General features: G+C 41.0%; 1 protein-coding gene across 27 annotated transcripts in view; it reads left to right on the top strand.

Moving 5' to 3' along the window:
* ADGRL3 (adhesion G protein-coupled receptor L3) overlaps positions 1 to 23,328 on the top strand; it is a 513,383-nt gene that overhangs the window by 324,420 nt on the left and 165,635 nt on the right. For 23 of the 27 annotated variants that reach the window (XM_032685704.1, XM_032685699.1, XM_032685690.1 and 20 more), the window contains exons 6-7: positions 4,738 to 4,752; positions 6,522 to 7,322. In XM_032685704.1, coding sequence (XP_032541595.1) covers positions 4,738 to 4,752; positions 6,522 to 7,322 — 816 coding nt within the window. The remainder of the gene's footprint in view (positions 1 to 4,737; positions 4,753 to 6,521; positions 7,323 to 23,328) is intronic. The other 4 variants (XM_032685696.1, XM_032685694.1, XM_032685684.1 and 1 more) reach the window with 1 other exon arrangement.

Below are 23,328 nucleotides of genomic sequence, written 5' to 3'. Positions count from 1 at the left end.
GAGAAGAAAAAGAAGCAGAGACAGATACTTCTGCAGCATTATGAACTTTAGGTTGCCAGAACATGTCATATAAATGCCGAGCTAGCTCTCTTAGCTTTTCTTGTGGTAAACTGTGTATGAGGGTTTGAGTGTGTTTGGAATTAATTTTTGAAATTAATTTTTAGAAAACAAGTATTTTCATATTTTAATGAGGCTGTGAGCAACCTGATCTAGTGGAAGGTGTCCCTGCTTATGGCTGGGTGGTTAGAACTAGATGATCTTTAAGGTCTCTTCCAATCATTCCGTGATTCTAAGATTTTCATTCCCTGGGTTTAGATATATTTATTTTAGATCTGCTGCTGCAGAGTCCAGCTTTCCTCCAACTGTGTTTTGCCATTGAGATCTGCCTTTGTACCACATGTACTTCCAACGGTAGAGCACCACAGGTTTGAAATGCGTACAGGTGTGGTCCTCTTCAGCCTCGCTGGCTGGATGCTGGTATGAGGAACCAGAGGGATGAATGAGAAGCTGATAACCCTCCTGCAGTATCTGTTCCTTACTCTCATGTTGCCTCTGATCTGTCAACTGCTGCACTTCCTCAGGAACCTCAACCACTTTGGTAAATTTTGGGTGTTAGGAAGAGAAACTGCTCAGGACTGCATTTTACTGGACTCCGTTACTATCAGTGTGACTGGAAATACATCCTACCCAACGGCAGATTTTCCTACAACCTAGAGGGCAGAGTTTCTCTGTCACTGACTATAGGGTCCTGTGGTCAGTGATCTGCCATGCTGGATGTGCTGTGAATCTGATGTTGCCTAGTTGTCTAGACTACTACTTTCTATTTTGATAGGTAAAAGGAAGTCTGTTATCAGTGCATGCCTTGATGTCCTGAATTTTGAGCATGTCTCTTGTTTACTTTAACCTTTTAGTAGGGGAACACTGTGACTCCAAGACCCAGCCATGTCTTCGAAGAAGAAGACCGCCTTCATATGTGAGCAGGCTCTACATGGGCATGCTTTGGGGTGCCTTGCTAGATTTGCAGCTTCTCAAACGTGTTCCTTTTCAACCTAAAACCCACAGACAGCGCTGTGTGTTAGGGAAAAACATGTAAATTGGGAAAGCCTTCTGTGGGTGCTGTAGGGAAAACCTCATGTCAAAGGTTGAAAGAATTGTGGATACTTGAGGTGTAGAGAATTAGAGAAAGAAAGAAGAGGCTGTAGATCCCAGACCACCCTGGGAAGCCCTGGTGCAAGGCACCTTCGAGACTTGATTTTGATAGTTAGAGAGAGCTGCAGTGCTCAAGTCCAGCGCAGCAGGGCTCAGGGCCAAGTGGTGAGTCATCTATGTGATGGTTACCATCTTGCACCATGGGTCATGTGTCGGGATCAGGCCTTCTGGGGATGTTTCTCCCTAATTTGTTTCCTAGTGTGATGATTGCTTTTCAGCTTCACATGCCTATGCATCAGGTCAAGTTGGTTGGTGGGTGCGAGATGCAGCAGTCAGTCACGTCTGGCGTGAAGCACCCTCAACATGGCTGAGATGCTGCATCTTGTGCTACTAAGGTCAGCCTCAAAAACCTGAGTTTTTTACTCCTTCTATTTTGCCATTAACTATGTGTTTAACACTGAATCTATTAATTATTAATCTGAGTGTATTAAATCAGGCTGATCTGTAAAGGACAGGAACAGGGAGTGGATGTCACTTATTCTGCTATTAAACATCTGCCCTGAAAAAAAAAACCTAAAACAAACAGCTACCAAAGTACGGGGCACAACTTTTTGCTCACTTTTGTAATTGCCTGTTAACATCCCCCTACTCACATAATTTTTTTTCCAGGAGTTTTGTGCTGCTTTTGTGTGGGTTTGAAGCAGTGCCAGGGAGACAGCTCTCTATATGGCTCTGCCACTGTGTGCTTGTGCCTTAAAAGTTTGAGTGCAATTCAATGTGGTGGTAAGAAAATGAGCAGTTAATGTTGTTCAAGTGTTAATTGTGCCACAGTGTGTTTTCAGAATCTCAAGCCAGCAGTGCTAAGAACATTTAATTAATGTTTTTGTGCAATTTCTCTGAATGGGTGGCAGGAGTTTGCCTGATAGCTTGGGGACAGGCTGTGGTGGCCCATGATTGCACGTTGTCCTCGGTTTTACTTCCATCTGAAGAAACATGAGAAAATCACTGTACATGGAAAGTCTTGTTTGTAACTTCCCTCAGACCTGGCAAGTGGTTCTTTGATTTCCTTCAGGCCTCTGGCACTGTTGAAGCCAATGGCACTGGCCTGCAACCAGCATATGAATTAGAGGAGAAATACCCTTGTTCTCCTCCAATGCAGAGATAGCAGTAATGGAAGATCTCACTATATGAGTAAAAGCTGTGTATGCCTGCTTTTTCTGTAGATACCTGTAGGAAGGTAAGGTGGCCCCTGTGCTATAAGCAGTACTTAAATTCTGCGGACTGGCACAGGCATTACAGAGATGTAAAATTGTCTAATTAGGTGAAATTAAAAAAAAATTCTACTAGTATTTTATGAAGACAGTTTTGCAGAGGTATGTTGTGTAACTGAAGGGATAATCAGATTCTAATTAGACCCTTCTTTTTAGTATTGCTCGATGAAGTAAATCCTTCGAGCCTCTCATGCAATCTTTTTGAAGAATATGGCCCCCCCAATATAAGCTGAGTAATTACTGACATTCAAAAGCACTAAGTCTTAAATCAGCAGACGGAAAATATGTATTTGGGATACATACAATGGAAACAGCATGCAGAAGGTCAGCAAAACACATCTGTGTTTGGAATTATAAGAGAGCTGGATATGGCACTGACCACTAATAACACATATGAGCTATTCAGGATAAGGGTAATCAACACTTCAGGTCACCCAGAGTGGCTGGTTGCAAATATATTATCTCCTCTAGAAGCCTCTCTCTCCCTGCTTTACAATATCACACTGTTGTTCGAGTGCATTACAAAAGCTTTTGCTCATTTGGAAATGTAAATTACTACCTTCTATGCTGCCAGAGGTACTGTATACCATCATCCAGAAGAATCAGCATGAAGCCATGCATTTGAGGATATGTCATGTTGCCTTCTTGCTTTTACCAGAGACATTTAATGTTCTTCTGAATACCTTACTTAACTGTGACCAGCCACAGCCTGGGATGGGGAGTACAATTGCTGTGCAGGTTTCTCCAATTGCTAAGTCTGGAGGCTTTTAATCTTGCTGGCTCTTTCCCTTGCAAAATCAGGTGCTTGCACTCAAATGCATTGTTTCTGTTCCCCAGAGCCCTGACAGCCACATGCTGAAAACATTTGCCTTTAACCCTAACCTGTTATGAAGTAGAAAGGAGCCTGAATCAAAGCCCCAGTAATAAAGGCTGTTGAAGTTTGGAAATACTCGTTATGGGAGCTGCATTTGGCTCCAACTGTATGCGTCCCTGCATGGGGAAGTGTAGATCCACATGTCTGGCCAGTGCATTTGTAGCCCTACCCTGGAATCGCTCTTCCATTGAGCCTGCAGTTTCCCATCCAAATAAATGAGACTTTTGAATGCAAAGGGCTTTGCAATCCCAGCACCAGAGGACTGTCTGGAGGGGGCTGGAGTGAACTCTGAGGAAGCAAAACCAAAGCACATGTGCATACCTTTGCATTCTTGTCTTGCTTCTCTGAACAGAGATCTCTCAACTGTCAAAACCCTACTGGTTTGCTGGCAAGTTCTCACTTCTTTCTCTGATATTTTGGGGCTTGTCTTCTGCTACCCTTTCAGGGAACCAGCAAATGCCAGGTCTGGGGTGGCAGGAGCTATTTGGGTCCCCACCACACTGTAAAAGACAGGGCCTGTGCCACAACTGCAGGAAGCTTTTGGATAAGGCCCCCCAAAAGCTTCTCACAGGAGGTTGCTTGGTACAGAAACTAGTACTGAGCATTTAGCAATTAATAAGTGCACTGCATTTATTTATTCTGCCTGCAAGGGGCTTTGTCCAAAGGGACGCAGCCTCTTGAGCAGCATTATGAGGCATGGTGAATAATTCACAAAAAAATATCCAGCAAGTTCTGGGGTTGGGCTTTTTAAATAGTGCTTAGATATTTTTAACTTATCAACACTTTAAATCTTTGGGATCTTATAAATCATATAAATATTACAATATTTCAAGTGGTTGGTTGTTTTTTTTTCCAAGTCTTACTAAAGTTTGTTTCTCCAAGGATATAGGTCAGGACTCTACGAATATCCACCGACGTGCTTCATTTGACTCTCTTAAGTTCTCTTTTTATGTCACAAGCAAATATTCTCCTGCTTTATGTAGGGATCTCTGTTTTACAGGACTTTGGTGAAATATATGAAGATATATATTCTATAAAGTTCCTCCCTGGAATTTTTATTCTATACATAAATCTGTATCAGTCATATTTCAGTTTATGGGTATTTCATTTTGCTCTATGAAACTAGTCCAAGGTTGCTGCTGACAAGATATCTCAAATAGTTCAGGGGGCTCATTATGTCCCAAGTGTTGAGCTTTTATTTTTCGTCTTAAAGATTTTTCTAAAGTTAAAATTAATCTGTATTTTGTTCACCTTGTCTGCATATTATCCAGTGTATATCAGAGGAAAGGTTTATATATATATATATAAAATGTTCACATACTAAAGTAAATTAATGAAGCTTCCTTTTCATATGAAAGAGGTAAAGAAAAATACCTGGCCAATACAGTACCATTAATCTATTCTCTTTTCTCCTTTCTCTCTTTACCTCTCTCTCTACAATAGAAGTGGAACAAAAAGGTAATTAAATACCTTTCAAATTATATATATATATTACTTATGTATAGGCTAAGTTATTTAACAGTTTAACGTTTTAGTTGAAATACTTTGTCATTAATTCTCACTACCTTTTTGTTAAAGTTTATTTAGTATCTCTGCTGCTCAACTTCACCGGATAACTCATTTTTGCTGAAAGGTTTTTTACCACTGCCACTTTTTTCCATTAAATTTCTATTCAAAGGCTTAGATAACTCACTCTTCTCCTGCCCCAAAGAATTTGGAAAGTGTGCATATGTGCGTATGTGCATAAGTATATCTAATTATGGCATAAAAGCCTCTTGGAAATGGCACCTCTTTAACAGCAACTCTCTGTGGTTACTTAGACTCCAATGGCTCTATACAATTTTATACCAGTTACTAAATCTGATTTTCCTCCCATCTTTTTCTCCAGACAACATCCCAATTTCTGCATTTACAAAAATAATTAATTACACTCTGAGCAGGAAGTGTGAATGTGGGATCCCATCTTGCCATCCCCATGCTAGCAGAAGTACGTGGTGGGATACCTCTTCATGCTTCCCTGCTGCCCATCCTGTCGTCATGGTTATGGTACCATTCACAGTCATGGAGATCAGCATTACAAATAACCAACATATATTCTCCCCCCAAAGCTGCACACACACCTCCAAGTCAGGAGGCTGCTAACGGGGATGACGAGGGCCAAATGAGCTGGTTTTGCTCTGCAGCATCCCTCCTTTTGCCTCCCCATCCAGCCGACCGGCCCCTTGGTGTTGGCGTTCCTGTGGTGCCGAGGTCAGCCGGGCACCGGCTGAGCCTCCTCCCAGGTGTTGGGCATGCCCTGGCCCCTCTCAGCCCCCCCGAAGTCTGAGCAGCAAAGCATCCCAGTTAGTCAAACTGCTCCTCTGTGCTCCTCTCATGTAACAATAGAAGGTATATGTTTTTAAGTTTGAATTACTACTATATTTAACAGGACATTTTTTAACTGATTAAAATCTAGACCTTGGGTTCCTCTCCAGCGAACTTTATTCTTTTCCTTCCTTCTTTCCTTTCTTCCTTCCTTCCTTGTCTTTTCCTTTCAGCATCCATATGTCATTCGTTTTTAATTGTGTGGACTGCATGTTTCATGTGTCCTGTAGCAGCTTTGAAAGTCTCATTTCTAGTTATACTACAGATGGTTGTTCCCCCCACAACTCCCTTCGCTTTAAATGCTCCTCTGAGTAGCCTAGGGATTCGCCTCTGCTTTGCTATTGGTACTCTTTAAATATTTAATCTCACTTGGGCTGTAAGGATGGGAATTTCTTTCTCTTATTTCCATTTCTAGGCCACTCTTCTGTGGGCTGTTCAAATAAATATGTGGATCAATTCCCTCGGAGTTTAGCCCTTCACCCAGTAGGTACAGATTCACTGCAGAATATAATTTGGAAATACAAACCCAGAAATCCTTTGGGGGCACATATTCATTTCAGAGTTTACAAAGGCGAGTGGTCCAAGTAAGTACACCTGTAAAAATAGATTTGAAAAGCAATGAGAAAACAAGCCACAGTTAATAGAAAAAGCAGGGGCGGAAATCAGTTTGATGGAGCAAATCTTGTTCTAGAGACATGGAGGGCAGGAAGGCTAGTCTCCACGTACAAGGCATTGCTCTTGGGTTTCCACTGATCTCAAGTGTCCTCTACTCCAGGACTAGAAGCTTTTGAGATGCTTGGGCCAACCACCCCTGAACTGTCGTTAACTTTGTTTTTCTTTTAAATTCTTTTCCCCTATAACAGTTTTTCTTTGCCCCGGACTGCTGAAAGGAGTGTACCAGAGTGAACACTTATTTGAATCCGACCACCAGTCTGGTGCCTGGTGCAAGGACCCTCTGCAGGCATCTGACAAGATCTACTACATGCCCTGGACGCCTTACCGGACAGACACACTGACGGAGTACTCCTCCAAGGACGACTTCATCGCCGGGAGGCCAACCACGACCTACAAACTCCCGCACCGGGTGGACGGCACGGGGTTCGTGGTGTACGACGGGGCTTTGTTCTTCAACAAGGAGCGAACCAGGAACATCGTCAAGTTTGACTTGCGGACAAGGATAAAGAGCGGGGAGGCCATCATAGCCAATGCAAACTACCATGACACCTCTCCCTACCGCTGGGGAGGCAAGTCTGACATAGACCTGGCTGTGGATGAGAACGGGCTGTGGGTAATCTATGCAACAGAACAAAATAATGGCAAAATAGTCATTAGCCAGTTAAACCCTTACACGTTAAGGATCGAAGGAACGTGGGATACTGCCTATGACAAGAGGTCAGCTTCTAATGCCTTCATGATCTGTGGGATTTTATATGTGGTGAAGTCTGTGTATGAAGATGACGACAATGAAGCCACAGGGAATAAAATAGACTACATATATAACACTGACCAAAGCAAGGATAGCATGGTGGATGTGCCCTTTCCAAACTCCTACCAGTACATTGCTGCTGTGGATTATAATCCCCGGGACAACCTCCTTTATGTATGGAACAACTATCACGTTGTAAAATACTCCTTGGATTTTGGCCCGCTTGACAGCAGAGCAGGTAAGGGTTTTAACGCCAAAACAAATTCTAAATCGGGCTTTCTGGTTTTTTTTGCAAATAGGGTGTAAAATTGAAGTACATTCCTGTCTTACTGATCTGCCTGAGTTTCTGTAAATTAACCTGCACCACAGAACCTATGATGGTTATTAAGACGTGCAGAATATTTTTTTTGGTCTTAGTTGAAATCAAGTGGACAAAGGTGTATGCTACACATAACTTGCCTGAAACAGTTTCCAAATGCCCATGTTTTATTCGTATCACAGGGGTAGCAATCTTTTCTCCTGACTTGAATTTTCTTTCCTACATCATCAAATTGTTTTCCCTTCTGCAGGAATTTCAGCCAAAAAAAAGTGTAAAAGATGCTGTCACTGCAAACAGCTGGAGGAAAACTGCCTGCCAGTTTAAATTACTTTGTTTCATTAAGCTGGGGGTGTTTTGTCTGTTCAGAGAAGCTGAGCCTAATTGCATATGTGAGCATGCACTCACAAGTGTATGTCTAGAGTCAGGAGGGGAATCAGCACTAAAATCCTGCAAGTTCTTAGTTTATTTTCTGTAAAGTTGCTCTGGGGTTTTTTTAAAGCATTTCATTATTTACTATGACTTACTGTACTTTCTCTCAGAGAAACATCTGGCCCTCAGAGGTTTCCCAGCTTTTCCACCTTTTTTCCCCTCTAAGACATTGTGCTGGTAATAACTTAGTTATATTCCCTTAACTTTATCAACTTCTCAATCATTTTGCAAGTATAAAGTTGCCACTTTATTGGTAACATGACTTAGCCTTAGATTGTGGTCTAACTTGTGTGACAGTTCAAGAATTTCCAAACAGCGTTTTCTCAGTCATTTTGAAATGGTTGCTTCTGTACGTGATTTAGTCATAGTTCTCAGGTAGTTCCTGTGATGGACTGTGTATTTTGAAAGGCTGAAAAAGTAAGAAGAAAGACATAATTAATATAATTTGGACAGTAAAGTATTTGATTCATAACATGGCTATTTCTAAAACATTTCTTTTTGTAAGTAAGAAACTTCAAAGTGGGTAAGTGGATTCAGGGCTTCAGATTGCAAAAGAGAAGTCAAAAGGTTTCTGTTGCTGAGCATTTCTTTTTTTTTTTTTTACTGTGTGCAGCCATGTAATAAAAATGGATCAAGAAATGCTGACAGAAATTGTGGATATGAAAATCTGGGAAGAGTTGGAATAAAAGTCTTAAAATGGCAATGAAATTCTCATTTTTATACAAAAATGAAAGGAAGGGGAGAAGAAAATCTTGTAGAGGCAGATGAACAAAAACTGAATGACTGTTAAGCCAGCAGCAGAGATATTTTTGATGATGTTAACCTCTGCAAAATCTCAGATGAGCAAAAAATGAAGTAATACTTCTCATTCTCCCAACCTAATGATCAGCATGTACTTTCTGAGCGTTAGAGTGAAGCAGAGTAATTTGTGAGCTATTGGTTATCCCCAAGGAGTGAAAATCAATTGTATCCCTTCTATTTCACAGGCTTTCCTTTTCAGTGAATTATTTCCAGGTATTATAACGGGCTCTCTGCTGCCGCTTTTTCATTTGGTGACTGTTGTCAGTAATAGTATCTTTAATAAAAAAAAAAAAAAAGGCTGTAATCAGTGAAAAACCTAAATTTTGTACTTTCCTAAAAAAAAAAAAGGAAATTGTTCTCCTTTTTTTCACAGTCTAAGCTGGTGAGATTAGACAGCAAGTGAAAACCTTGCAGGGGACTAAAAGTCTGTGAGGTGCAAGGGTTTGATTTGTCCTTGTTTCACTCTTGTTTGGATGAGAAATTAAAATCCTGCAGTGCTTTAGATAGCTGAAGCAGTTTTTAGGTTTGGCTGGTGGGCATGAGAGGGTTAATCTAGTGTCAGGGAATCTTTTTGATAGCGTTGTAATGTGGACATGAGGCTGAATTTTACATGAGTTTCTCTTCTCTGAAAATTGTCGGGATTTCCTTTTTGGCAGATATCCATAAGGATCCCATTACCTCACTGTTTTATGGGTGTAGAAGACTTTTGAGTGAACTGCTCTGATAGCAACTGAATTTTTCAATGAGACAATTTGAATGGGCCAAGGCATTTCAAAGCGAAGAAAAATAACTTTGCAAAGGGAGTTTAGTGCTCCATTACCCACATAGCCTGATTAGCAAGAGCATTATTTTATGAGCCAGTCAAGCAGAAGCACTGATTTTTGAACTGAACAGGTGAGCAAACACTTACTTGACACCAGGGTTTTTTCTGCAGAGAGAAGCCAGGAGACCAGGTCTGCATGATGCTTTCTCTTCCAAATTCAATGCAACCCATTTTCTGGCTAGCACCAAATTTCATGCTGCATCACTTTACGTGTAACACTAAATATATAGTTGGCTTGAGCCCAGCTCCTCCACCAAAGAGCAGAACAGGAGCCAACAGGACACTGGGAAAGCAGTGAAAACTGAGGATATTTGTATTTGGTTTTTAGATATTAATTTTTTCACAGGGTGGATTGTGGATATGTTTCCCTTCTTCTCGTTGAAAATCATCAGTGTTTCTCCATATTAGAGCAGTGTTCAATGCAGCCATTTTCCATAGGGTTACAGTTTGAGTAGCAAAATATGTAAACAATATCTGCTTAATTAGAAAATAAAAAAAAAGGATTGTAAAATTGATGGGTTGAACATATGGGTTGTTAAAAAACAATTAAGACTGAAGTTTTAGAAGAGCTCTTAAACCCAAAAACTGGTCGTAACAAGAAAAGTGATATATTTAACTACTTAAATAGTCAGTAACATATTTGAAACGTATTTGAAATCACTGGTATCATACATTTCAGAGATATCTAAAATAAAAAATAGGTTCTGGGGACTCCAGTTCACTTTTCAGTCTTTTACCAAACTCTCCAGAGAAAATGAGAGTAGGCAGGAGTTGAGTAGTTTATAGGAAAAGCAGGGATCACATCCCTGTCTAAACATTTTTTGTGATTTTTAATTAAAGAGCTGTGCATATAGGTTTGGAACATATTTGAGATCTTCAGTGTTGTAGAGCATCTCTCACCCACTGTTTAAAAAAATGGGCTTATACTTCTCAGAGTAAATGAGTGTCAAACCCTAGAGTTTCTGTGCTCATCTTCTGTAGCAGTTTGAAGGGAAAAGATTTTGAAGTGTTAGAAGTTGAGTTTAACTGACCTAGAAGCAATTCAAGGCACTTAATGGAATTAAACCTAGTTGTTCGTTATTCTCAGAAATGGGAAAAGCTGTATTTTAAGGATTTATCCCACTATGGTTTTTTTTCCTTTCGTCTGGGGTTGTTTTTTCCTTTATCCCAAATGTGTTTTTGAAAGCAAACACTGCTCAGTGCCTTCAAGTCCCAAGAAACAGATCATTAATGTCTACCCTCAAGAACTGAACTTAAAGATACCAAAAGCCTTTGAAGCGTATTTTCTTTGAGCTGTTTGGCCTTAAAATGAGCTTTTTGGAGGATACTTCTTCATAACTCCTCCTGAGTTTTTGGGCTATTTCTTTGTAGCTGGTATTGAGTTTGCTAATTTGAAGTGATAGTAAAAATATCTCTGCATCTCATTGCATTCTTCAAGAAGTTAAACCCAGAATAGTGTTCAGGTTATTTTTTTTTATGTGTCCTACTAGACATATGCAGAGAGGGAAACAGAAGGCTGTATTGACAATATGAAAATTTTCTGCAGTCTAATCAATCTTAATATGCACCAGTGTTACCTGTTTTAATCATCACCCACTTGTGATACATTCTGTGCAAATAAATTGAAGAAAATATCAACATACCCTCCTCTCCAAAAAGGGAAAGTGCTCCCATCCTGCTTCCCAGTGCTGTGCTGCATACAAACGCACATCTCACAGTTGTATGTCTCTGCACCTCCCTGAGCTGTTTTGGCTCCTACCTGGGCACCAGGTAGGGGTTTCTGGGCAGCAGAGAGACCAGAAGTTTTGTCTTTAAATGACTGGGGTACCCCGTGCCAGTGTTGGCAGCTCTTACTGGAGCTGGGGGTGTGCTGGCTGAGAGTTTAGGTGCTTAGGTGGGAACTGGAGCCTGTCCCATAGCTCGGCAGTGAGGAAGCCCAGAGAAGAACTTGAACCAGGTTGAGAATCCCTCTGTGCATATCTGGGACTTGAATGTCCTGACAGCTGTTCCCAGTGATGTGGGAAATACAGACCTCCTATTTATTAGAAGATATTTTAAATTATGTCCAGGAGACCCAAATATTACCATATGGGGTGTTTCATAGGTGTATGAAATTAATAAATAAATATGCCTAATACATAAGGAAGACAGTGGTATGATATGTAGGACTTCTAATGCAACCTCATTCCACTTAAGTGCCTTCCATAGGTTGCATATTAACACTGTGGACTGCCATTCTGATAACCAAATGTGATACAAAGATTCTGTCGATATCTGTGATAATTTACAAGCCTCAGAGGGTACATGTCAAAATTTTATCTTCCACATTTTGTCAAGTATTGTGGGATGCTCTCTTGACGTGTGATTGCAACCATTTTATTCAATAAGAATGTTTGGGCTGTTTTGTGTTTTTTTCTTCCTGAAGCAGTTTTATAATGCAGATAAGGTGAACCCTCTGTCCTCAGAATATGCTAATTAAGTGCATTTGTGTCTTGGGTAAAAGATGTGGCAGTATGGTGATGAATAAGAACTTTAAACACATATGACACCTCGTTAAAATGTAATTTTCACATCATAAATCTGAGGCCTTTCCTTTGACAGCTGAGTAATGTGGATAGTGGGCAGAGGATCTTGAATGTTTCAAAGCTGTCACGTGTTAATAGGTAGCTGAAAGCTGCTTCCTGCACTGCTCGCCTCTAACGCCCTGCATCTTTGCCCGGAAATGCATTGAAAGGACTGCGGAATCTTAAATCCCACTTGTGCACAGGATATGAATTGCCATCACTTCAAGATCCCACTGTGATAAGCCACACTTACCATCTCTGAAGTTGAATCTGAGCTGTGTTTTAAAAGGCCAGCTGAGACTTTCTGATGAGCAGCTTCTCCTGGTGGACAAGGGCCATTTTTAGGGAGCTGCTGACTGTTTAGTTGCTGCTTCTTCTGTGTTTTTATTTTCCAGTTGCTTTCCTCCCATCTAGGAGCGTCCCTGGCTCACTGCTGTTCCTCTTCATTGCTTACAGTGACAGCTGCTGGTTGCACAGTGTTGCTGAAGGTTTTCAGAGAGATCAGTGCTTCATTTCAGGAGCTTCTGCTAAACACATAGCATGACTTAGGCCCTGGCTTTTATCCTCTAATATTTGCCTACATATTCATGTTCCATCTATAAATATTTTAGTCCCTTTTTACTGTCTAAGACAGAGAGACATGTCTAAGTTTGGAGGTGAAAAAAGCAGTACATCTTTAATAACAGAGCAGGCATCTCAGCCTACATTTGTTTGGCAGACAGTACCTTAAGTTCAAAAGGACAGGAGGAGATTTCATCTAGCTGGGGTATGCTGGGATCCAGAATTGCGTTTGTACCCCATTTTGAGGCCTGGTCATTTTTATCCTGTTTAAAATTTGCCTTCTTTGTAAAGCAGTGTTTGAGAAAAAAATAGTAAAAAACCATCATACCACTGGAGACTTTTCTGAAACTAGGGATTTCTACTTTTTGTCCAGAAAGCTGGAGCTTGAGCTCTTTTGTCTACCTTCTCACAAAAAATACTTTAAAAGTGCAAGATGCCTCAGCTTCAAAATGCTCCCTTTGCGGAGCACTTAATAAATATTAATATTGTTTGGTTAGAACAGCGGGAGTATCTTCAGTGTCTCTCCAGTACGAATAAATATGCGGTTGCTCCCTTTTCCCAAATAAAACTGTACTTCTCTCAGTAGGACCATGGAACACCATATAACCTTACCAAAGGGAGTTGGAGCAGCCCTCCTCTTCCTCAGTTCACTGCTCCTGCTATGAGGCACCTATTTGAGCAGCCTGAGAAAATGCTACAGCAGACCTAACCCATCCGTGAGCTAAACCAGGATACTACTGTATTTTCTTAGGAGATCAATTGTTACCATTGCAAACCAAATAGGAGTGAAGACCTGCATGCCATGAAGTAACAGACAATATCCATGGGCCAGGAATGCTTGGGGACTGGGGTGGTGGGCAGCCAGGATGGTTGAAGTAGGGAAGGGGCAGGAAGAAACAAAATGATTAAGCTAAACTTCACTTTCAAGCTTCAAAACAAAAGGAGACCAGAGACTTCAGCACTTCATAATCCTGTCAAACGCTGTGAGGGAGAAAGCACCTTGCCAAGAACGTGTCTGAAAAGCTGAGACGGCTGTTTCTGGCAGCAAGCATGGCATGTAGATAGTGGGGTAATTGCATAGGGAAAAAAGCATTAACTGCCAGTGAAGGATAGTGGCTTTTCCTCTTCTGCAGCGAGCTCTTCAATGTAAGGAATCAGCCTGGAGTTGTGATTAATTGCCGTTTCATTAAGTTCAAGACCACCGGGTCACACTGACATCAACCATGGCTTATCAGTTTGATGCAAATACTTTACACCAAACCAAGCCATGTATGTGCCAGCACTTCGGGTTGGAGCTGTTCACCAGTGGCAGGGAGTGAGGGGTGATGTGTAGCAACTGTCCAAGGCCACCTTTTGCAGGAGAAAGGGACTGCATCATGTACTAGAGCCCATGAGCACTGGGATTTTAAACATGGGGTTTTAGTGATCAGTGCATCATTTGTCCCTTGGCCAGCAGATGTAGCTGGCTTATGTGCAGCAGTGGGGGTCTGTACAGGGTTAGGGGTTTAGCCCAGCAAGACACTCTGGAATGTTCTCTTTTTGAGCTGCTGCCTCTGCCAGCTCCTCTCCTCCCACCCCAGAACAGGATTATAAGCTGCCAGGCTTTTTCTCAAGGCATTACCCTCTCAGCTTAGGTTATATTTGTGCACCTCAAGGCTGGCCCTGTGTGGTGAAAACACCTTCTGCTCCTTGCAGTTCTGCAGTGGCCTGGCTGCAGAGCCACTAGCCTGGCTTGGGATGTGGGATCCCGGATTTGGTTTTTTGTTACTGTATTTTTGATAAGAGCAGCCTTTATTCCTGCTCCCTACTGAAAATACCTCCATCATGGCAGCTCATGGATCTGGATCACTCTCCTCCCTCGTCTGCCACTGATTGTGTTTGTTCTGGAAATGACTACTGTAATATTTTTAGCAGCACTTATTAAGACTTGTCTCCTAAAGTCTAATTCAATGTTGTTAATTAACTTCTTCGATGCCACCAGCACTCTGCAGTGCTGCTATGCCAGTTTATCTTTCTTTTTTTTTCTTTTTAGCCAAGAAAGCAGATATGGATGCACTGCCATATTCTGTTTTAGAGTCAAAGCAAACAGAGGATTCATTGGATGCCCTTCTTTCTCCCTTGATACTCGGGTTAAAGAGGGGTAAGAAGCTCTTTGGGAGTAAGCTCCAAAATTATTGAACCTTTATGGCGGGGAGGTTTTACAGAGCCTTCCCTTGACTTCAGGCAGTTGTGATGGTGTCCTTAGCAGCTCCCCATCCTTCAGATATGACAGTAAGTCAACTTTCTAGAGTTGCTGGAAATCATAATGTAATGGTGCTGTTTAAAAAATGCCCAAGATATACATGAAGAATGGAAGGGTCAGTGTTATCCTCAGAAAGCCAGATGAACTCTTATGGTAGGGTTGGATTTGTTGGGTTGAGGATAGGAAGGGAATTTAGGTTGAAGGAACAAAAATAATCCTAGTAGCTGCTTTGAAGATCTCCACATTCAAAGAGAAATGGGACCAACCGTGAGGGGCTGTGAAATGCTAGTTGGTGATGCTGTCAAAGACCTGAAAGGTGAATATAGGTAGATTCCAGAAAAAAGGAGTCAATAGGCACTCTGAAGGACACCTCCTCAAAGTGTATTTTGGCATTAGTAACTATGCTAAATCAAGAGAGCAGAGTTGAGGGGAGTGAGGGGGAAGAAGTATCTTTTTCTTTCAGGTGAGTCTACCAGGTGTGCACAAGTAAATGTTGATATAATGAAAAAGTTTCTAGGACAAAATCTCAAAGTTCCTGGAGAGTTTCAGCTTAACCTGTATTCAGATAAATCCTCTAAAGCTGCCGGGAGCTTGGGCTGGAGGCTTCAGGAGCAAGTCCTCCGTGAATTTCGGTTTGCCCTGGACGGAATTGCATTTTGCCAGTGAGAGGCTTTTTGACCTCCTGGTTTGTGTCTAAAGAATCCAAAGAAAATATATAAATTGTAAGCTGGAACAGTTAGTGACTATCCATATGAATTTGAGTCGCAATATCTGCCCTACATTTTTACGTTGAAAAGGCTCCTTTTTAAGGGTGTGCCTCATGATAGGAGGGCGAAGCAGATGATGAAGGCTTAGGTGAAAGAGATGTGTCCCAGAAAACAATGTAGTGATTGTTTGCTCTAATGGGATTTCTTCACTGTAAATAGGTTTTTTGCTTGATTAAAATGTGCTGAGAGGAAACAGGGCTTAAGGCAAGTTTCACTGAAATATGGGATTCAATTTAAAAAGACTGGCACTGAATAGGCAAATCGGGTGCTTCATGTTATGTAGCTCCTCAGTTCTGTGTTTTCACAAAGTACCACCTGCTTGAGACTCAAAAGGGAGAGGGGAAAAAAGCAAAGAAACATCAGAGCTGAAAACTATAGAAGTTATACACTGGTCATGACAGAAGATAGGAAAATCAACTGCCTTTGTACCAGTCTGAGCTGGCTTACGGGGGTGCCATCAATGCTGCCCTCAAATAGCTGGAATAAATTAATGCAACCACTGGAGAGATGAGGCATTAGGCAGCTCTGCAGTTCTTTTTCATCTGTTGATGTTTAGGACAGAGACAAGGAAAGGGCTGTCTATGCTGCAGGCAAAGAGGAAAAAATAAAGGTGACATCAAGTATAGATATGCCAGCAGAGATGAAGTCCTTAGTCCACTCATAAGATCTTTCCAACATACCATGTGAGGAAAAGCTTTTGTGAGCCCCCATGTACTGGCCCCTCTGTGTTAAATTATTCCCTCTATCCAAAGCATGCATGAAGGATGCTGTGGCTCACTAAGGTTGATCAACCTGGATTCCTGTGATGCTTTTCACTCTTGTACAGCTGAACTAAGCAAATGACTGGTGATGTTAACGTGAACACTGAGGCTTCAGGAGAATGGAAATGCTGAGGGAAGGCTACCTGGAGAAGAAAAAGAGGGGATGTTTTTTCTTCTTTTTTTTTAGAAGGAAAGGTAATAAAATATATTTGCTTGATAGGAGCATATTGTGTACACTGGAGGGATTAACAGCAATGAATATTTCTGGCCTGCTCCTCATAAGTGCTTGGTTTTCTCACTGGACAGTGAGTGCCAAGTATTTTCTTGGTGCAATATTGAGTGTGTTACAAATTATTCACAAGAAATATCCTTAGAGTGATGAACAGATTTTATTGATAGAAGTGTTGTGCTCTTCACCACGGCAAGTATCAGGCTGAGTAAAGAATGCCAGCACCCAAAAAACCAAGCCAAGGTGGAAAGTGCTCTGGCAAGTTTCTGGTTGATTTGTGTAGTTTAAGGTGAACATTCATCCAGAATTTTGCTGGGAGAGGTGCCTGTGCCTGGTGCCTTGCTTGTAAATATAAGCTGTCTTTATGGGTAAACATGAGCTCAGTGGGAAGTAAATGAAGCTTTTGGGTAGCCTAAAACTGCATGGTCAGAACATGGTGTGTTGTGTAAGGCTGCTGTAATGTGTTCTTTTCATATAAATGAGTTTAAATTGACTCTGGTATGAAGAGTAGAACAGAGAATTAAATTAGATTAATAGATTTTTTTAGGACCAGAAGGGACCATTAGCTCATTTAGTCTGACCTCTGTAATGCATTCTATTGGATTTCATCCGCTTCCTCTTCTACTGAGCCTAATGATTTGACTTTAACTGAAGTGTACCTTCCAGAAAGGCACCCAGACAATCAGTGCATTACTTCATGGAGTGCTTTTCTTGGTTGGACATTCTCTTCCAGAGTTAGAGGTAAAATAATATTCGCATTATAAATGTTTTGATTGTACCACCTGGTTAGTGAATCTTTTATGTGCCTATTTGCATCATATATAAAAAGGCAGAAATATGCTGCTTGAGTTGTACTCTTTGGACCTTGCTCAGATAGTGCTCTGGAGGTGCCTTCTGTGGGAGTTACTGGAAGGTCTGAGACTTTTTATTTTATTTAAGATATTAGGAACTTGTTACATGCTGTGGGAAATTCCTGAATAGACCAAGAGAGCAAATAATTCACTAGCAATGAGAAAATAGCTTTCTGGGCACTAAAATCAAGAAAGCCTTCTACTTTCAGATGTATACTTTATGAAGAGTGCCACTAAATGTGTGTGTAAACTCTACTTTTTAATTAAAATAAATTACCAGTCTGCAGAGCTTGTATACTGCTCTCTTAATGCCACTTCCATTTTTATTTGAATCAAGGTGGTAGGGAGTGACATTTAAACCTCGGAGTTTGTCATCAAGTTCTAATTTTCTCGTTGATGAGAACATCTGTCCACTGGAAAGGGCATAAACTTGTTCCAGTAGTTTTTGCATAAGGTACTGAAAGATTCCAAATGGGTGTTCTGATTGTTGGCCTGTCTTTTTCTTTTCCTTTTATTTCCCACTCTCTTTTTAAAGGAGCCTGTATTTACATTCAGTAAAAAAAGATGATGATGCAAGGATGAGAACTGTAAAGGATACAAGATGTATTTTGGTAAATAACCATTAATTGTATCAAGAATGTTGTTATGCTAGGTTTTTTGTGTCAAAATGTAATGGCAAAGTCTGTTTATTTACAAGAGGTTGTAATTTTCTTAACATGCAAATGTAAATTTGCTGCACTAAAAATGGTTTAATTCAAATTGATTTTTTTTTCCCTTCAAACACCATTTTTTGTGATATTTTGGATAAACTTCACCTTCAGGAATTTCTTTATGGTTATCAGTCACTTGAAAGAGGCTTTATCAAGGCTGTGGCTTTGTTAGATTGAACATTGTGAGAACAGGTGTGTTAACCCCTCTTTTCATTAGAGACAGGAAACCTTAAAATGGACACGTATTAAGTAAGGTTAGGGAAGTCCTCTCTTCCCTTTACAGTGTAATTAGTGACCAAAATGATCCTGCACAAGTTTGGAAGTAATTTCCACAACATAGTTGACAGTGTATGCATCAGCTAAAACCAAATTAAAAAGACTGGAATTAGCCAAAATGACTCTCAAATGTCTTTAGGGCTAGCTGGTATAGGGTAGTACCAATGGCAGTTTTGTGCTGTAGATTCTGTGCAACCTGATTTGCACATCCAAAGTGGTAAGCATTGCCTTCCTGAACCACGGCCCTTATGTGTTTCATTAAATTTTCTCCTTATGATGTCTACGAGGGTGGGGGAAAATGATGTGAAAAGTTTCTTTCTACAGTTGGTTAACATTGAGCAGTGGCAAATGTCATTTCTTTAGTGAATAGATCCAGAGCTGTAAAAGCAGGTCCTCTCCAGATAAAGGTTTTGTTACAGTGACCTGACTGTCCTTTTCCTACTCTGATTTGAAAGCTGATTTTAATATGCCAAAGGAATAATCATCCTTGGTCTGTTCAGCCTGGAGAAGAGAAGACTGAGGGGAGACCTCACCACAGTCTACATCTTCCTCATAAGGGGAAGAGGAGGGGCAGGCACTGATCTCTTCTCTCTGGGGAACGGTAAGAGGACCTGAGGGAGTGACCTGAAGCTGTTTCAGGGGAGGTTTAGGTTGGATATCAGGAAAAGGTTTTTCACCTAGGGAGTAATTGGGCACTGGAACAGGCTCCCCAGAGAAGTGGTCCCAGCACCAAGCCTAACAGAGTTCAAAAAGCATTTGGATGATAGTCTGGGGCCCAGGCTGTGATCCTTGCAGATGGTCCTCTTTAGACCAGCAGCTGGACTCAATGATCCTTGTGGGTCCCTTCCAACTCAGCATATTTTGTGATTCTGGGAAAAATATAACTTGTATCAGTGCATTTCTTTAATTCATCTTCCCTAGAAACCTTGTGGACACAAGGTTTGTGCATAAGCGGACACAGGCTTGTGCATACCTGAAGTTGATCCACAATGTGCTGACATGATGGTTAAATGTGATTCTTGCTTCTGTGAGTGGACTGCAGAGACCTGTTTAGCATCATGATGCTAACCCGATTCCTCCAAAGTCACTTCATGATGTGACCTGTTTCCTTCCTTGATAAGTTCAGGGGAGACTCTCGCACCTTCTTTTCCATGGAGGGTGAGGATCCTTTGAGGGAGCAGAAGCACTGGTGGTTTAAGGGGTTGTCTATTACCTTGTAGCCTGGAGCTGGCCAAGAATGCCCACACACCTCTGGGGTGTGTGGGTGCATCCTGCAACAGAGGTTACCTGCCATTGTGGGTCACGTGGAAAAATGTCTGAGGCTGTGATATCAAACAGGGAGTGGAGAAAATGCACGGCTTGTGACTGGCTCCAGGTGAGGTCTTTAATCAGTAGTGGTTTGAAGATGAACCTAGCAAAGGGCCACAGAGCTGCCAGTAATAGTATGTCTCCAGAAGATCGTTGATTTGTCTCTCTGCCCCTTTCCAAGTATTTTTTTTATGAAGCCAAACCCTTTTCTGATGGACATGTGTAAGGACAGATGACATCAAGGGGAGAGGAGGGCTATGGCAGCCTTTCTTTCCACTTGGAATCCACAGAAAACAAACAAATATTTTTACCTGAAATTAGAAAAAAAGGAGAGGTTGACAAGTTTTATGAAATCCCATAACTTGCTTGGCAAAGGCTGTGGCCAATCACTAGAAGGGGCACTTCCCATAGCTGTCATGACTCAATGAAGAGATATCTTTGAGCCATTTAGTAAAAGTATTCATTTGTTTGTTTGTTTAGAAACCTGTAACAAAGTCCTTTGGATGTTTTCTAACATGATGTTGATGTTATCTTGTCCACTCAGTATTTTCATAAGCTTCAGTTGTTGATTCTAGAAATCTCTTTTACCTATCCTGGGCTTCTCACTCTTCTACTGCAAGAGATTCATGATTGATTTTTTAAATTTTTTTTTATTATTATTGCATGTTTAATAATAAAACTGAGTAATGTTCTATTCCCAGATGAGTCTCCAAGGAATGCAACTGTTTCTCATTATAAAGGGGGAAAAAAGTAATTAGATTTTGATTATTTTTCCCTTTTGCCCAAATATCTTCACACAGTGCAAATTAAATAAAATTATTTAACCATGGAAAGCACTTCTGCCAATTAATCCCTGAGAAGTGAAGATGGAAAATGTATGCCACACACAAGCAGGCAGTCACACATGGATGCCTGGAAAAAAGAAACCCAAAGGAGTCAAAGACAAGCATGAGTTAACCAGCCCAACAGAGCCGTGAATGAGAGTTTAAGCAATAGTGATGTCCCTGAGAAAGCTGATATGAGCTCTGCAGCTTTTTCTTTTTTTTCTCATACTCTGAAGAATCTTTTTCTCTTCTGGCTTAATTGCTAAAGATTAATTGAAGTTCAAGAACTCAGTACTTCTAGTAGCCTTTATACTGAAATTTAAGATGGGTAATTTAACTTTGAATTGATTTTTTTTCCTTCAGTTTGAGCTTTTAGTATGTGCATATTTTTATCTTGGCTACACTTGGGTTTCCTGAATTACAGGCAAGCTTACCAAGAGATATTCATTAGGCAAATGTGTTTATTAACAACATAAAGATTGTTGTACTGAATGCCTGAAAACTGGTTCCCATTATTAAAAAGAAAATATTTCAGGCAATTTCAAAGCATTAATGAAAAAATTTGTCTCGTCTATCTGGGTTTTAATATACCCTGTTTCATTATCTATTGAAAAACACTGATGCTTTTTGTATGGGCAGTGTTCAAGGTCAAAGTTAGCCCTGTTTCTGAGTTTTAGCAGATTAAAAAGCTTACTTGAAGTCAATGGCTATGCCCCTGGGAAACAACTCTTCTCCGGAAAAATCTTGCCTCACTTCTATAGGGAAGTTCTCAGGTGCAGGCATCTGGAGGGCCCGTGAGGTGTTTGCTGGCTTGGTAAAAGCCATGCCTGCATCTCTGAGGTGTTTGTTTGAGCCTATTTAGTGTACAGACTTCATCTTCTAGTATCTGAAATCAGACACTGAGTTTAGACATGTCTGAAGCTACTGCTGCAGGGAGTACTCTTGACAGCAAGTCATGTGCACTTCAGATGTGTATATATATGTGTGTGTGTGTGTCTGTGTGTATATATAGATATATATTTGCATGTTGGTTAGATATATTTGAAAAAGAAGAAATTGCAAGCTAAATATACATTTATTCTCTTGGAAGGCAGGGACATACTCGGTAGCATTACAGAGGAGGGTTTTTTCTCCTTAGATGAAGCTGTCCCAAACAGTACACGTGTTCTGATAGAGACAAGCATTTGATAGGCTTCCCTGACTCTACTCAGACATCAAGATGTTGTGCAGACCTAATTAAATTGATTTTGCACATCGCTACAAATGCAATATAGGGAATTGATATATTTCTATCCCTTTCCCTGCCATAGGATCCTCTCCTCCAGGCAAGACTGCTTGGGCTTTGGCAGAGCACTGAAGGTCCTTGGCTCTGTTGGACAACATCAACTGGCCAGTACTAAGCTTAATGGGAGAGGAAAGAGACCTAGACCAAACCAAAGTGGGGCAGCAAGACTGTGAGGGAATGGATAGGTTCCTGAATTAGGCAAATTTCCTATAATTTGCAGTGAAGCAAAGACTTGGTTCTGTCTTTGACACCATTAGACTGTCTTGATTTGTTAGGCAGTGTTTTCCAGCCTCTGATGTTTCCAAGTACAGACACTGCTTTGAAGGGGAGAGAGCACCAGCCTGATGGAAATTCAGAGACAGATTTTTGCAGGCTGGAGAGGAGTCATGCAGGTGGCAAATATTTGGAACACTGCTGCTCTCAGCCTCCTTCTCTATTAAGGTTGAAGGCTTTTTATACCACCCTGGGGCTTAGATATAGAAAATTGTACATTTAAACATGGAATATTTTAGTATTACCCAGGAAAAAAAAAAAGTTGTATGGAACCAAAAGATTTGATAACCCTTGATTCAATGTTGTTTGAAAGTCATAATCCTTTATAAATTTCAGCCTTTTGTTCCAGGTCCTAAGAAAAATAGATCCTTGCACATCATAATTTCCTTCAGTGAGCAGGTTTTTCTGACCAGGTTTTTCCTATGGACTGACGTTATGGCCCCTCAGTCCAGTGCAATGTAAAGCTTGTGTTGTTGATTTGAGCCCTAGACTCATTACATTTTTAGACCAAGCAAAGAAACTGTGGTTTATCTACCTAGAGGGGATGTAACAAGGAATATTCCCTGCCTTTCTAGCTAGCCCTGTAACTATTTTATGTCTGTTTCATATTCCACCCTTTTCCATAGCTCATGACTTTCATCTGTGGGTGGCAAAATGTTGGAAAGTCTTGGCAGTGATTGCTGAACTGACCAGGGAGAGTCTTAAGTTTGCTGTTCACTCCACAGGAAGATCAGTCGCGCATCTTGCATTTTGCTTTGGGGAAAAAGGAGCAAGCGTGCCAAACAAATTACTGGGTGATTTACTTATTTGCAGTTCTGGGATGGAATCTTTTACCTTCATAAATCTCATATTAGGATATGTATTGTAACTGTGCCCAGTGGTGATATATTTGTCTGTATAAAAATCAACACCTTAACCGTGCACAGGGAGCAGACCTCTGTGTTTCACCCTAGCTACATTTGATATCCAGAGTTAACTAGGATTGTCCAGTGTTTATTTATCTGTTAAGGTGAAGCTCTGTGCTTCATCTGTATTGCGAGATGCAAGGGCTGAGATTCAGCTTCAGGCTTGCATGGAGGGATTGGCATTTAGCAGGGAGTGCATCATGTGCCAGGTTTTCTGATGGTTGGGTGCATTGCACTAACAACAAACCAGCAAGAGGAGCTGAAACATGCATGGAAATGTCAAATGCCAGGAGTAGAGGAATGACAGAAAGGTGGC

Source organism: Chiroxiphia lanceolata, chromosome 4, assembly GCF_009829145.1.
Source record: "Chiroxiphia lanceolata isolate bChiLan1 chromosome 4, bChiLan1.pri, whole genome shotgun sequence".
Classification (NCBI taxonomy): domain Eukaryota; kingdom Metazoa; phylum Chordata; class Aves; order Passeriformes; family Pipridae; genus Chiroxiphia; species Chiroxiphia lanceolata.
This window is presented reverse-complemented; position numbering and strand designations above follow the sequence as displayed.